Genomic DNA, 15,708 nt, shown 5'->3' on the forward strand with positions numbered 1-15,708 from the left:
TCGTCGGTATCTGTGCCAAATGAGTTCCAAAGATAAAGAATGTGATAAAAGTGAAAAGAAAAAAATTCCCATTTTGACAGATTTTTCATTATTTGGGGGAAAATAGGAAAATATAATATGATCTGATATTTTTAAATTCAAAGCAATGACTGTAGAGGAACGGTTTAGTTATGTATAAAACAACTAAAAAGTTATCAAATGAGATAAATTAACTGAAGGCCTCCTTTAAAATTCGTATTCATTTCAAAATCGTAGCATGAGATAGAAAATATTTTTTGGTTCAAATCAAATTTTGGAATAAACATCAATGTGCTCCTGCAAGGTAAAAAAGGAAAGGAAAACATAAAATCTTTCATTTGGGATGAGAAAAGAATGTCCTTTGCAAGGTCTAAGTTTGAAGACACCTAAAATAAAAAAGATCAATCTTAATGATTAGGATGAAATTAACTACTCTTATCTTCCCCTAATTTTAAAAAGATTGTTGTGGGAAATACAATATGAAAACTGCTCTTTAAATGACCATGCACTCTTATTATCCATGTGTCTACTTAAAATCAAAAGAAGTATAGTTTCTCTCATTACAGCTCCAACATTTAAGATACCCTCGCTTCTTTTGGCCGTACTTTTACTTCTGTTTACTCTCAATTTAAAATAGACTTCTAAGATTTTCCTCTCCAATTACTACATGTCTTCTCCGTTTCTTTCCTTGTTCACCTTTGATTTTTTTTTAAGAAGAGCAAGGAGGCATTGCAATACTAAAAAACTGTTTAATAGAGTGTATATAGGCATGTTCTCTGATTCGACTTTTTAGCTTACCTTCACACGTAGTCCCAGTCCAGCCATCAGCACAGACACAAGTAAAGGTGTTGTCTCCATCAGTGCAAACTCCTTCATTCTTACAAGGAACGGCAAAACATTCGTCGGTATCTGTGCCAAATGAGTTCCAAAGATAAAGAATGCGATAAAAGTAAAAAGAAAATAATTCCCATTACTAGATGTTTTCTCAATTCTTTCCATGTTCACCCTTGATCTCTTTTTTAAGAGCAAGGAGTCATTGCAATACTAAAAAACTGTTTAATAGAGTGTGTATAGGCATGTTATCGGATTCGACTTTTTAGCTTACCCTCACACGTAGTCCCCAGTCCAGCCATCAGCACAGACACAAGTAAAGGTGTTGTCTCCATCAGTGCAAACTCCTTCATTCTTACAAGGAACGGCAAAACATTCGTCGGTATCTGTGCCAAATGAGTTCCAAAGATAAAGAATGTGATAAAAGTGAAAAGAAAATAATTCCCATTTTGACAGATTTTTCATTATTTGGGGGAAAATAGGAAAATATAATATGATCTCATATTTTTAAATTCAAAGCAATGACTGTAGAGGAACAGTTTAGTTCATGTATAAAACAACTAAAAAGTTATCAAATGAGATAAATTAACTGAAGGCCTCCTTTAAAATTCGTATTCATTTCAAAATCGTAGCATGAGATAGAAAATATTTTTTGGTTCAAATCAAATTTTGGAATAAACATCAATGTGCTCCTGCAAGGTAAAAAAGGAAAGGAAAACATAACATCTTTCATTTGGGATGAGAAAAGAATGTCCTTTGCAAGGTCTAAGTTTAAAGACACCTAAAATAAAAAAGATCAATCTTGATGATTAGGATGAAATTAGCTACTCTTATCTTCCCCTAATTTTAAAAAGATTGTTGTGGGAAATACAACATGAAAACTGCTCTTTAAATGACCATGCACTCTTATTATCCATGTGTCTACTTAAAATCAAAAGAAGTATAGTTTCTCTCATTACAGCTCCAACATTTAAGATACCCTCGCTTCTTTTGGCCGTACTTTTACTTCTGTTTACTCTCAATTTAAAATAGACTTCTAAGATTTTCCTCTCCAATTACTACATGTCTTCTCTGTTTCTTTCCTTGTTCACCTTTGATTTTTTTTAAGAAGAGCAAGGAGGCATTGCAATACTAAAAAACTGTTTAATAGAGTGTATATAGGCATGTTCTCTGATTCGAATTTTTAGCTTACCTTCACACGTAGTCCCAGTCCAGCCATCAGCACAGACACAAGTAAAGGTGTTGTCTCCATCAGTGCAAACTCCTTCATTCTTACAAGGAACGGCAAAACATTCGTCGGTATCTGTGCCAAATGAGTTCCAAAGATAAAGAATGCGATAAAAGTAAAAAGAAAATAATTCCATTACTAGATGTTTTCTCAATTTCTTTCCATGTTCACCCTTGATCTCTTTTTTTAAGAGCAAGGAGTCATTGCAATACTAAAAAACTGTTTAATAGAGTGTGTATAGGCATGTTATCGGATTCGACTTTTTGGCTTACCCTCACACGTAGTCCCAGTCCAGCCATCAGCACAGACACAAGTAAAGGTGTTGTCTCCATCAGTGCAAACTCCTTCATTCTTACAAGGAACGTCAAAACATTCGTCGGTATCTGTGCCAAATGAGTTCCAAAGATAAAGAATGTGATAAAAGTGAAAAGAAAATAATTCCCATTTTGACAGATTTTTCATTATTTGGGGGAAAATAGGAAAATATAATATGATCTGATATTTTTAAATTCAAAGCAATGACTGTAGAGGAACGGTTTAGTTTATGTATAAAACAACTAAAAAGTTATCAAATGAGATAAATTAACTGAAGGCCTCCTTTAAAATTCGTAGTCATTTCAAAATCGTAGCATGAGATAGAAAATATTTTTTGGTTCAAATCAAATTTTGGAATAAACATCAATGTGCTCCTGCAAGGTAAAAAAGGAAAGGAAAACATAACATCTTTCATTTGGGATGAGAAAAGAATGTCCTTTGCAAGGTCTAAGTTTGAAGACACCTAAAATAAAAAAGATCAATCTTAATGATTAGGATGAAATTAACTACTCTTATCTTCCCCTAATTTTAAAAAGATTGTTGTGGGAAATACAATATGAAAACTGCTCTTTAAATGACCATGCACTCTTATTATCCATGTGTCTACTTAAAATCAAAAGAAGTATAGTTTCTCTCATTACAGCTCCAACATTTAAGATACCCTCGCTTCTTTTGGCCGTACTTTTACTTCTGTTTACTCTCAATTTAAAATAGACTTCTAAGATTTTCCTCTCCAATTACTACATGTCTTCTCCGTTTCTTTCCTTGTTCACCTTTGATTTCTTTTTAAGAAGAGCAAGGAGGCATTGCAATACTAAAAACTGTTTAATAGAGTGTATATAGGCATGTTCTCTGGTTCGACTTTTTAGCTTACCTTCACACGTAGTCCCAGTCCAGCCATCAGCACAGACACAAGTAAAGGTGTTGTCTCCATCAGTGCAAACTCCTTCATTCTTACAAGGAACGGCAAAACATTCGTCGGTATCTGTGCCAAATGAGTTCCAAAGATAAAGAATGCAATAAAAGTGAAAAGAAAATAATTCCTATTACTAGATGTTTTCTCCATTTCTTTCCATGTTCACCCTTGATCTCTTTTTTTAAGAGCAAGGAGTCATTGCAATACTAAAAAACTGTTAATAGAGTGTGTATAGGCATGTTATCGGATTCGACTTTTTGGCTTACCCTCACACGTAGTCCCAGTCCAGCCATCAGCACAGACACAAGTAAAGGTGTTGTCTCCATCAGTGCAAACTCCTTCATTCTTACAAGGAACGTCAAAACATTCGTCGGTATCTGTGCCAAATGAGTTCCAAGATAAAGAATGTGATAAAAGTGAAAAGAAAAAAATTCCCATTTTGACAGATTTTTCATTATTTGGGGGAAAATAGGAAAATATAATATGATCTGATATTTTTAAATTCAAAGCAATGACTGTAGAGGAACGGTTAGTTTATGTATAAAACAACTAAAAAGTTATCAAATGAGATAAATTAACTGAAGGCCTCCTTTAAAATTCGTATTCATTTCAAAATCGTAGCATGAGATAGAAAATATTTTTTGGTTCAAATCAAATTTTGGAATAAACATCAGTGTGCTCCTGCAAGGTAAAAAAGGAAAGGAAAACATAACATCTTTCATTTGGGATGAGAAAAGAATGTCCTTTGCAAGGTCTAAGTTTGAAGACACCTAAAATAAAAAAGATCAATCTTAATGATTAGGATGAAATTAACTACTTATCTTCCCCTAATTTTAAAAGATTGTTGTGGGAAATACAATATGAAAACTGCTCTTTAAATGACCATGCACTCTTATTATCCATGTGTCTACTTAAAATCAAAAGAAGTATAGTTTCTCTCATTACAGCTCCAACATTTAAGATACCCTCGCTTCTTTTGGCCGTACTTTTACTTCTGTTTACTCTCAATTTAAAATAGACTTCTAAGATTTTCCTCTCCAATTACTACATGTCTTCTCCGTTTCTTTCCTTGTTCACCTTTGATTTTTTTTAAGAAGAGCAAGGAGGCATTGCAATACTTAAAAACTGTTTAATAGAGTGTATATAGGCATGTTCTCTGGTTCGACTTTTTAGCTTACCTTCACACGTAGTCCCAGTCCAGCCATCAGCACAGACACAAGTAAAGGTGTTGTCTCCATCAGTGCAAACTCCTTCATTCTTACAAGGAACGGCAAAACATTCGTCGGTATCTGTGCCAAATGAGTTCCAAAGATAAAGAATGCAATAAAAGTGAAAAGAAAATAATTCCTATTACTAGATGTTTTCTCCATTTCTTTCCATGTTCACCCTTGATCTCTTTTTTTAAGAGCAAGGAGTCATTGCAATACTAAAAAACTGTTAATAGAGTGTGTATAGGCATGTTATCGGATTCGACTTTTTGGCTTACCCTCACACGTAGTCCCAGTCCAGCCATCAGCACAGACACAAGTAAAGGTGTTGTCTCCATCAGTGCAAACTCCTTCATTCTTACAAGGAACGTCAAAACATTCGTCGGTATCTGTGCCAAATGAGTTCCAAAGATAAAGAATGTGATAAAAGTGAAAAGAAAAAAATTCCCATTTTGACAGATTTTTCATATTTGGGGGAAAATAGGAAAATATAATATGATCTGATATTTTAAATTCAAAGCAATGACTGTAGAGGAACGGTTTAGTTTATGTATAAAACAACTAAAAAGTTATCAAATGAGATAAATTAACTGAAGGCCTCCTTTAAAATTCGTATTCATTTCAAAATCGTAGCATGAGATAGAAAATATTTTTGGTTCAAATCAAATTTTGGAATAAACATCAGTGTGCTCCTGCAAGGTAAAAAAGGAAAGGAAAACATAACATCTTTCATTTGGGATGAGAAAAGAATGTCCTTTGCAAGGTCTAAGTTTGAAGACACCTAAAATAAAAAAGATCAATCTTAATGATTAGGATGAAATTAACTACTCTTATCTTCCCCTAATTTTAAAAGATTGTTGTGGGAAATACAATATGAAAACTGCTCTTTAAATGACCATGCACTCTTATTATCCATGTGTCTACTTAAAATCAAAAGAAGTATAGTTTCTCTCATTACAGCTCCAACATTTAAGATACCCTCGCTTCTTTTGGCCGTACTTTTACTTCTGTTTACTCTCAATTTAAAATAGACTTCTAAGATTTTCCTCTCCAATTACTACATGTCTTCTCCGTTTCTTTCCTTGTTCACCTTTGATTTTTTTTAAGAAGAGCAAGGAGGCATTGCAATACTTAAAAACTGTTTAATAGAGTGTATATAGGCATGTTCTCTGGTTCGACTTTTAGCTTACCTTCACACGTAGTCCCAGTCCAGCCATCAGCACAGACACAAGTAAAGGTGTTGTCTCCATCAGTGCAAACTCCTTCATTCTTACAAGGAACGGCAAAACATTCGTCGGTATCTGTGCCAAATGAGTTCCAAAGATAAAGAATGCAATAAAAGTGAAAAGAAAATAATTCCTATTACTAGATGTTTTCTCCATTTCTTTCCATGTTCACCCTTGATCTCTTTTTTAAGAGCAAGGAGTCATTGCAATACTAAAAAACTGTTTAATAGAGTGTGTATAGGCATGTTATCGGATTCGACTTTTTGGCTTACCCTCACACGTAGTCCCAGTCCAGCCATCAGCACAGACACAAGTAAAGGTGTGTGTCTCCATCAGTGCAAACTCCTTCATTCTTACAAGGAACGTCAAAACATTCGTCGGTATCTGTGCCAAATGAGTTCCAAAGATAAAGAATGTGATAAAAGTGAAAAGAAAAAAATTCCCATTTTGACAGATTTTTCATTATTTGGGGGAAAATAGGAAAATATAATATGATCTGATATTTTTAAATTCAAAGCAATGACTGTAGAGGAACGGTTTAGTTATGTATAAAACAACTAAAAAGTTATCAAATGAGATAAATTAACTGAAGGCCTCCTTTAAAATTCGTATTCATTTCAAAATCGTAGCATGAGATAGAAAATATTTTTTGGTTCAAATCAAATTTGGAATAAACATCAATGTGCTCCTGCAAGGTAAAAAAGGAAAGGAAAACATAACATCTTTCATTTGGGATGAGAAAAGAATGTCCTTTGCAAGGTCTAAGTTTGAAGACACCTAAAATAAAAAAGATCAATCTTAATGATTAGGATGAAATTAACTACTCTTATCTTCCCCTAATTTTAAAAAGATTGTTGTGGGAAATACAATATGAAAACTGCTCTTTAAATGACCATGCACTCTTATTATCCATGTGTCTACTTAAAATCAAAAGAAGTATAGTTTCTCTCATTACAGCTCCAACATTTAAGATACCCTCGCTTCTTTTGGCCGTACTTTTACTTCTGTTTACTCTCAATTTAAAATAGACTTCTAAGATTTTCCTCTCCAATTACTACATGTCTTCTCCGTTTCTTTCCTTGTTCACCTTTGATTTCTTTTTAAGAAGAGCAAGGAGGCATTGCAATACTTAAAAACTGTTTAATAGAGTGTATATAGGCATGTTCTCTGGTTCGACTTTTTAGCTTACCTTCACACGTAGTCCCAGTCCAGCCATCAGCACAGACACAAGTAAAGGTGTTGTCTCCATCAGTGCAAACTCCTTCATTCTTACAAGGAACGGCAAAACATTCGTCGGTATCTGTGCCAAATGAGTTCCAAAGATAAAGAATGCAATAAAAGTGAAAAAGAAAATAATTCCTATTACTAGATGTTTTCTCCATTTCTTTCCATGTTCACCCTTGATCTCTTTTTTTAAGAGCAAGGAGTCATTGCAATACTAAAAAAACTGTTTAATAGAGTGTGTATAGGCATGTTATCGGATTCGACTTTTTGGCTTACCCTCACACGTAGTCCCAGTCCAGCCATCAGCACAGACACAAGTAAAGGTGTTGTCTCATCAGTGCAAACTCCTTCATTCTTACAAGGAACGTCAAAACATTCGTCGGTATCTGTGCCAAATGAGTTCCAAAGATAAAGAATGTGATAAAAGTGAAAAGAAAATAATTCCCATTTTGACAGATTTTTCATTATTGGGGGAAAATAGGAAAATATAATATGATCTGATATTTTTAAATTCAAAGCAATGACTGTAGAGGAACGGTTTAGTTTATGTATAAAACAACTAAAAAGTTATCAAATGAGATAAATTAACTGAAGGCCTCCTTTAAAATTCGTAGTCATTTCAAAATCGTAGCATGAGATAGAAAATATTTTTTGGTTCAAATCAAATTTTGGAATAAACATCAATGTGCTCCTGCAAGGTAAAAAAGGAAAGGAAAACATAACATCTTTCATTTGGGATGAGAAAAGAATGTCCTTTGCAAGGTCTAAGTTTGAAGACACCTAAAATAAAAAAGATCAATCTTAATGATTAGGATGAAATTAACTACTCTTATCTTCCCCTAATTTTAAAAAGATTGTTGTGGGAAATACAATATGAAAACTGCTCTTTAAATGACCATGCACTCTTATTATCCATGTGTCTACTTAAAATCAAAAGAAGTATAGTTTCTCTCATTACAGCTCCAACATTTAAGATACCCTCGCTTCTTTTGGCCGTACTTTTACTTCTGTTTACTCTCAATTTAAAATAGACTTCTAAGATTTTCCTCTCCAATTACTACATGTCTTCTCCGTTTCTTTCCTTGTTCACCTTTGATTTTTTTTAAGAAGAGCAAGGAGGCATTGCAATACTTAAAAACTGTTTAATAGAGTGTATATAGGCATGTTCTCTGGTTCGACTTTTTAGCTTACCTTCACACGTAGTCCCAGTCCAGCCATCAGCACAGACACAAGTAAAGGTGTTGTCTCCATCAGTGCAAACTCCTTCATTCTTACAAGGAACGGCAAAACATTCGTCGGTATCTGTGCCAAATGAGTTCCAAAGATAAAGAATGCAATAAAAGTGAAAAGAAAATAATTCCTATTACTAGATGTTTTCTCCATTTCTTTCCATGTTCACCCTTGATCTCTTTTTTAAGAGCAAGGAGTCATTGCAATACTAAAAAACTGTTAATAGAGTGTGTATAGGCATGTTATCGGATTCGACTTTTTGGCTTACCCTCACACGTAGTCCCAGTCCAGCCATCAGCACAGACACAAGTAAAGGTGTTGTCTCCATCAGTGCAAACTCCTTCATTCTTACAAGGAACGTCAAAACATTCGTCGGTATCTGTGCCAAATGAGTTCCAAAGATAAAGAATGTGATAAAAGTGAAAAGAAAATAATTCCCATTTTGACAGATTTTTCATTATTTGGGGGAAAATAGGAAAATATAATATGATCTGATATTTTTAAATTCAAAGCAATGACTGTAGAGGAACGGTTTAGTTCATGTATAAAACAACTAAAAAGTTATCAAATGAGATAAATTAACTGAAGGCCTCCTTTAAAATTCGTATTCATTTCAAAATCGTAGCATGAGATAGAAAATATTTTTTGGTTCAAATCAAATTTTGGAATAAACATCAATGTGCTCCTGCAAGGTAAAAAAGGAAAGGAAAACATAACATCTTTCATTTGGGATGAGAAAGAATGTCCTTTGCAAGGTCTAAGTTTGAAGACACCTAAAATAAAAAAGATCAATCTTAATGATTAGGATGAAATTAACTACTCTTATCTTCCCCTAATTTTAAAAAGATTGTTGTGGGAAATACAATATGAAAACTGCTCTTTAAATGACCATGCACTCTTATTATCCATGTGTCTACTTAAAATCAAAAGAAGTATAGTTTCTCTCATTACAGCTCCAACATTTAAGATACCCTCGCTTCTTTTGGCCGTACTTTTACTTCTGTTTACCCTCAATTTAAAATAGACTTCTAAGATTTTCCTCTCCAATTACTACATGTCTTCTCCGTTTCTTTCCTTGTTCACCTTTGATTTCTTTTAAGAAGAGCAAGGAGGCATTGCAATACTTAAAAACTGTTTAATAGAGTGTATATAGGCATGTTCTCTGTTCGACTTTTTAGCTTACATTCACACGTAGTCCCAGTCCAGCCATCAGCACAGACACAAGTAAAGGTGTTGTCTCCATCAGTGCAAACTCCTTCATTCTTACAAGGAACGGCAAAACATTCGTCGGTATCTGTGCCAAATGAGTTCCAAAGATAAAGAATGCAATAAAAGTGAAAGAAAATAATTCCTATTACTAGATGTTTTCTCCATTTCTTTCCATGTTCACCCTGATCTCTTTTTTTAAGAGCAAGGAGTCATTGCAATACTAAAAAACTGTTTATAGAGTGTGTATAGGCATGTTATCGGATTCGACTTTTTGGCTTACCCTCACACGTAGTCCCAGTCCAGCCATCAGCACAGACACAAGTAAAGGTGTTGTCTCCATCAGTGCAAACTCCTTCATTCTTACAAGGAACGTCAAAACATTCGTCGGTATCTGTGCCAAATGAGTTCCAAAGATAAAGAATGTGATAAAAGTGAAAAGAAAAAAATTCCCATTTTGACAGATTTTTCATTATTTGGGGGAAAATAGGAAAATATAATATGATCTGATATTTTTAAATTCAAAGCAATGACTGTAGAGGAACGGTTTAGTTCATGTAAAAACAACTAAAAAGTTATCAAATGAGATAAATTAACTGAAGGCCTCCTTTAAAATTCGTATTCATTTCAAAATCGTAGCATGAGATAGAAAATATTTTTTGGTTCAAATCAAATTTGGAATAAACATCAATGTGCTCCTGCAAGGTAAAAAAGGAAAGGAAAACATAACATCTTTCATTTGGGATGAGAAAAGAATGTCCTTTGCAAGGTCTAAGTTTGAAGACACCTAAAATAAAAAAGATCAATCTTAATGATTAGGATGAAATTAACTACTCTTATCTTCCCCTAATTTTAAAAAGATTGTTGTGGGAAATACAATATGAAAACTGCTCTTTAAATGACCATGCACTCTTATTATCCATGTGTCTACTTAAAATCAAAAGAAGTATAGTTTCTCTCATTACAGCTCCAACATTTAAGATACCCTCGCTTCTTTTGGCCGTACTTTTACTTCTGTTTACTCTCAATTTAAAATAGACTTCTAAGATTTTCCTCTCCAATTACTACATGTCTTCTCCGTTTCTTTCCTTGTTCACCTTTGATTTTTTTTTAAGAAGAGCAAGGAGGCATTGCAATACTTAAAAACTGTTTAATAGAGTGTATATAGGCATGTTTCTGATTCGACTTTTTAGCTTACCTTCACACGTAGTCCCAGTCCAGCCATCAGCACAGACACAAGTAAAGGGTTGTCTCCATCAGTGCAAACTCCTTCATTCTTACAAGGAACGGCAAAACATTCGTCGGTATCTGTGCCAAATGAGTTCCAAAGATAAAGAATGCAATAAAAGTGAAAAGAAAATAATTCCTATTACTAGATGTTTTCTCCATTTCTTTCCATGTTCACCCTTGATCTCTTTTTTAAGAGCAAGGAGTCATTGCAATACTAAAAAACTGTTAATAGAGTGTGTATAGGCATGTTATCGGATTCGACTTTTTGGCTTACCCTCACACGTAGTCCCAGTCCAGCCATCAGCACAGACACAAGTAAAGGTGTTGTCTCCATCAGTGCAAACTCCTTCATTCTTACAAGGAACGTCAAAACATTCGTCGGTATCTGTGCCAAATGAGTTCCAAAGATAAAGAATGTGATAAAAGTGAAAAGAAAAAAATTCCCATTTTGACAGATTTTTCATTATTTGGGGGAAAATAGGAAAATATAATATGATCTGATATTTTTAAATTCAAAGCAATGACTGTAGAGGAACGGTTTAGTTCATGTATAAAACAACTAAAAAGTTATCAAATGAGATAAATTAACTGAAGGCCTCCTTTAAAATTCGTATTCATTTCAAAATCGTAGCATGAGATAGAAAATATTTTTTGGTTCAAATCAAATTTTGGAATAAACATCAATGTGCTCCTGCAAGGTAAAAAAGGAAAGGGAAAACATAACATCTTTCATTTGGGATGAGAAAAGAATGTCCTTTGCAAGGTCTAAGTTGAAGACACCTAAAATAAAAAAGATCAATCTTAATGATTAGGATGAAATTAACTACTCTTATCTTCCCCTAATTTTAAAAAGATTGTTGTGGGAAATACAATATGAAAACTGCTCTTTAAATGACCATGCACTCTTATTATCCATGTGTCTACTTAAAATCAAAAGAAGTATAGTTTCTCTCATTACAGCTCCAACATTTAAGATACCCTCGCTTCTTTTGGCCGTACTTTTACTTCTGTTTACTCTCAATTTAAAATAGACTTCTAAGATTTTCCTCTCCAATTACTACATGTCTTCTCCGTTTCTTTCCTTGTTCACCTTTGATTTTTTTTTAAGAAGAGCAAGGAGGCATTGCAATACTTAAAAACTGTTTAATAGAGTGTATATAGGCATGTTCTCTGGTTCGACTTTTTAGCTTACCTTCACACGTAGTCCCAGTCCAGCCATCAGCACAGACACAAGTAAAGGTGTTGTCTCCATCAGTGCAAACTCCTTCATTCTTACAAGGAACGGCAAAACATTCGTCGGTATCTGTGCCAAATGAGTTCCAAAGATAAAGAATGCAATAAAAGTGAAAAGAAAATAATTCCTATTACTAGATGTTCTCCATTTCTTTCCATGTTCACCCTTGATCTCTTTTTTTAAGAGCAAGGAGTCATTGCAATACTAAAAAAACTGTTTAATAGAGTGTGTATAGGCATGTTATCGGATTCGACTTTTTGGCTTACCCTCACACGTAGTCCCAGTCCAGCCATCAGCACAGACACAAGTAAAGGTGTTGTCTCCATCAGTGCAAACTCCTTCATTCTTACAAGGAACGTCAAAACATTCGTCGGTATCTGTGCCAAATGAGTTCCAAAGATAAAGAATGTGATAAAAGTGAAAAGAAAAAAATTCCCATTTTGACAGATTTTTCATTATTTGGGGGAAAATAGGAAAATATAATATGATCTGATATTTTTAAATTCAAAGCAATGACTGTAGAGGAACGGTTTAGTTCATGTATAAAACAACTAAAAAGTTATCAAATGAGATAAATAACTGAAGGCCTCCTTTAAAATTCGTATTCATTTAAAATCGTAGCATGAGATAGAAAATATTTTTTGGTTCAAATCAAATTTTGGAATAAACATCAATGTGCTCCTGCAAGGTAAAAAAGGAAAGGAAAAATAACATCTTTCATTTGGGATGAGAAAAGAATGTCCTTTGCAAGGTCTAAGTTTGAAGACACCTAAAATAAAAAAGATCAATCTTGATGATTAGGATGAAATTAACTACTCTTATCTTCCCCTAATTTTAAAAAGATTGTTGTGGGAAATACAATATGAAAACTGCTCTTTAAATGACCATGCACTCTTATTATCCATGTTTCCACTTAAAATCAAAAGAAGTATAGTTTCTCTCATTACAGCTCCAACATTTAAGACACCCTCGCTTCTTTGGCCGTACTTTTACTTCTGTTTACTCTCAATTTAAAATAGACTTCTAAGATTTTCCTCTCCAATTACTACATGTCTTCTCCGTTTCTTTCCTTGTTCACCTTTGATTTTTTTTTAAGAAGAGCAAGGAAGCATTGCAATACTAAAAAACTGTTAATAGAGTGTATATAGGCATGTTCTCTGATTCGACTTTTTAGCTTACCTTCACACGTTGTCCCAGTCCAGCCATCAGCACAAGACACAAGTAAAGGTGTTTGGTCCATCAGTGCAAACTCCTTCATTCTTACAAGGAACGTCAAAACATTCGTCGGTATCTGTGCCAAATGAGTTCCAAAGATAAAGAATGTGATAAAAGTGAAAAGAAAAATAATTCCCATTTTGACAGATTTTTCATTATTTGGGGGAAAATAGGAAAATATAATATGATCTGATATTTTTAAATTCAAAGCAATGACTGTAGAGGAACGGTTTAGTTCATGTATAAAACAACTAAAAAGTTATCAAATGAGATAAATTAACTGAAGGCCTCCTTTAAATTCGTATTCATTTCAAAATCGTAGCATGAGATAGAAAATATTTTTTGTTCAAATCAAATTTTGGAATAAACATCAATGTGCTCCTGCAAGGTAAAAAAGGAAAGGAAAACATAACATCTTTCATTTGGGATGAGAAAAGAATGTCCTTTGCAAGGTCTAAGTTTGAAGACACCTAAAATAAAAAGATCAATCTTAATGATTAGGATGAAATTAACTACTCTTATCTTCCCCTAATTTTAAAAAGATTGTTGTGGGAATACAATATGAAAACTGCTCTTTAAATGACCATGCACTCTTATTATCCATGTGTCTACTTAAAATCAAAAGAAGTATAGTTTCTCTCATTACAGCTCCAACATTTAAGATACCCTCGCTTCTTTTGGCCGTACTTTTACTTCTGTTTACTCTCAATTTAAAATAGACTTCTAAGATTTTCCTCTCCAATTACTACATGTCTTCTCCGTTTCTTTCCTGTTCACCTTTGATTTTTTTTTAAGAAGAGCAAGGAGGCATTGCAATACTTAAAAACTGTTTAATAGAGTGTATATAGGCATGTTCTCTGGTTCGACTTTTTAGCTTACCTTCACACACGTAGTCCCAGTCCAGCCATCAGCACAGACACAAGTAAAGGTGTTGTCTCCATCAGTGCAAACTCCTTCATTCTTACAAGGAACGGCAAAACATTCGTCGGTATCTGTGCCAAATGAGTTCCAAAGATAAAGAATGCAATAAAAGTGAAAAGAAAATAATTCCTATTACTAGATGTTTTCTCCATTTCTTTCCATGTTCACCCTTGATCTCTTTTTAAGAGCAAGGAGTCATTGCAATACTAAAAAACTGTTAATAGAGTGTGTATAGGCATGTTATCGGATTCGACTTTTTGGCTTACCCTCACACGTAGTCCCAGTCCAGCCATCAGCACAGACACAAGTAAAGGTGTTGTCTCCATCAGTGCAAACTCCTTCATTCTTACAAGGAACGTCAAAACATTCGTCGGTATCTGTGCCAAATGAGTTCCAAAGATAAAGAATGTGATAAAAGTAAAAAAAAAAAATTCCCATTTTGACAGATTTTTCATTATTTGGGGGAAAAATAGGAAAATATAATATGATCTGATATTTTAAATTCAAAGCAATGACTGTAGAGGAACGGTTTAGTTCATGTATAAAACAACTAAAAAGTTATCAAATGAGATAAATTAACTCAAGGCCTCCTTTAAAATTCGTATTCATTTCAAAATCGTAGCATGAGATAGAAAAATTTTTTGGTTCAAATCAAATTTTGGAATAAACATCAATGTGCTCCTGCAAGGTAAAAAAGGAAAGGAAAACATAACATCTTTCATTTGGGATGAGAAAAGAATGTCCTTTGCAAGGTCTAAGTTTGAAGACACCTAAAATAAAAAAGATCAATCTTAATGATTAGGATGAAATTAACTACTCTTATCTTCCCCTAATTTTAAAAAGATTGTTGTGGGAAATACAATATGAAAACTGCTCTTTAAATGACCATGCACTCTTATTATCCATGTGTCTACTTAAAATCAAAAGAAGTATAGTTTCTCTCATTACAGCTCCAACATTTAAGACACCCTCGCTTCTTTTGGCCGTACTTTTACTTCTGTTTACTCTCAATTTAAAATAGACTTCTAAGATTTTCCTCTCCAATTACTACATGTCTCTCCGTTTCTTTCCTTGTTCACCTTTGATTTTTTTTTAAGAAGAGCAAGGAGGCATTGCAATACTTAAAAACTGTTTATAGAGTGTATATAGGCATGTTCTCTGGTTCGACTTTTAGCTTACCTTCACACGTAGTCCCAGTCCAGCCATCAGCACAGACACAAGTAAAGGTGTGTCTCCATCAGTGCAAACTCCTTCATTCTTACAAGGAACGGCAAAACATTCGTCGGTATCTGTGCCAAATGAGTTCCAAAGATAAAGAATGCAATAAAAGTGAAAAGAAAATAATTCCTATTACTAGATGTTTTCTCCATTTCTTTCCATGTTCACCTTGATCTCTTTTTTTAAGAGCAAGGAGTCATTGCAATACTAAAAAACTGTTTAATAGAGTGTGTATAGGCATGTTATCGGATTCGACTTTTTGGCTTACCCTCACACGTAGTCCCAGTCCAGCCATCAGCACAGACACAAGTAAAGGTGTTGTCTCCATCAGTGCAAACTCCTTCATTCTTACAAGGAACGTCAAAACATTCGTCGGTATCTGTGCCAAATGAGTTCCAAAGATAAAGAATGTGATAAAAGTGAAAAGAAAAAAATTCCCATTTTGACAGATTTTTCATTATTTGGGGGAAAATAGGAAAATATAATAT

At 33.8% G+C, this 15,708-nt stretch overlaps 2 protein-coding genes across 2 annotated transcripts; both read right to left on the bottom strand.

Moving 5' to 3' along the window:
• Positions 1–304: 304 nt before the first annotated feature.
• On the bottom strand, positions 305–7,294 carry LOC115925458. Its single transcript, XM_030989343.1, has 11 exons — positions 7,243–7,294; positions 6,932–7,042; positions 5,707–5,817; positions 4,795–4,905; positions 4,487–4,597; positions 3,575–3,685; positions 3,267–3,377; positions 2,350–2,460; positions 2,042–2,152; positions 1,124–1,235; positions 305–315 (listed from the first exon to the last, which is right to left on the bottom strand). Exons 1-11 carry the CDS (start codon positions 7,267–7,269, stop codon positions 305–307), a joined length of 1,038 nt encoding a protein of 345 aa, XP_030845203.1. The 5' UTR covers positions 7,270–7,294.
• A 3,332-nt stretch (positions 7,295–10,626) lies between these two features.
• On the bottom strand, positions 10,627–12,235 carry LOC115925459. The gene is made up of 4 exons (XM_030989344.1): positions 12,133–12,235; positions 11,825–11,935; positions 10,907–11,017; positions 10,627–10,710 (listed from the first exon to the last, which is right to left on the bottom strand). Exons 1-4 carry the CDS (start codon positions 12,208–12,210, stop codon positions 10,627–10,629), a joined length of 384 nt encoding a protein of 127 aa, XP_030845204.1. The 5' UTR covers positions 12,211–12,235.
• Between the last annotated feature and the right edge of the window lie 3,473 nt (positions 12,236–15,708).

Source organism: Strongylocentrotus purpuratus, unplaced genomic scaffold (assembly GCF_000002235.5).
Source record: "Strongylocentrotus purpuratus isolate Spur 01 unplaced genomic scaffold, Spur_5.0 spur5_scaffold_18, whole genome shotgun sequence".
Taxonomy (NCBI): domain Eukaryota; kingdom Metazoa; phylum Echinodermata; class Echinoidea; order Camarodonta; family Strongylocentrotidae; genus Strongylocentrotus; species Strongylocentrotus purpuratus.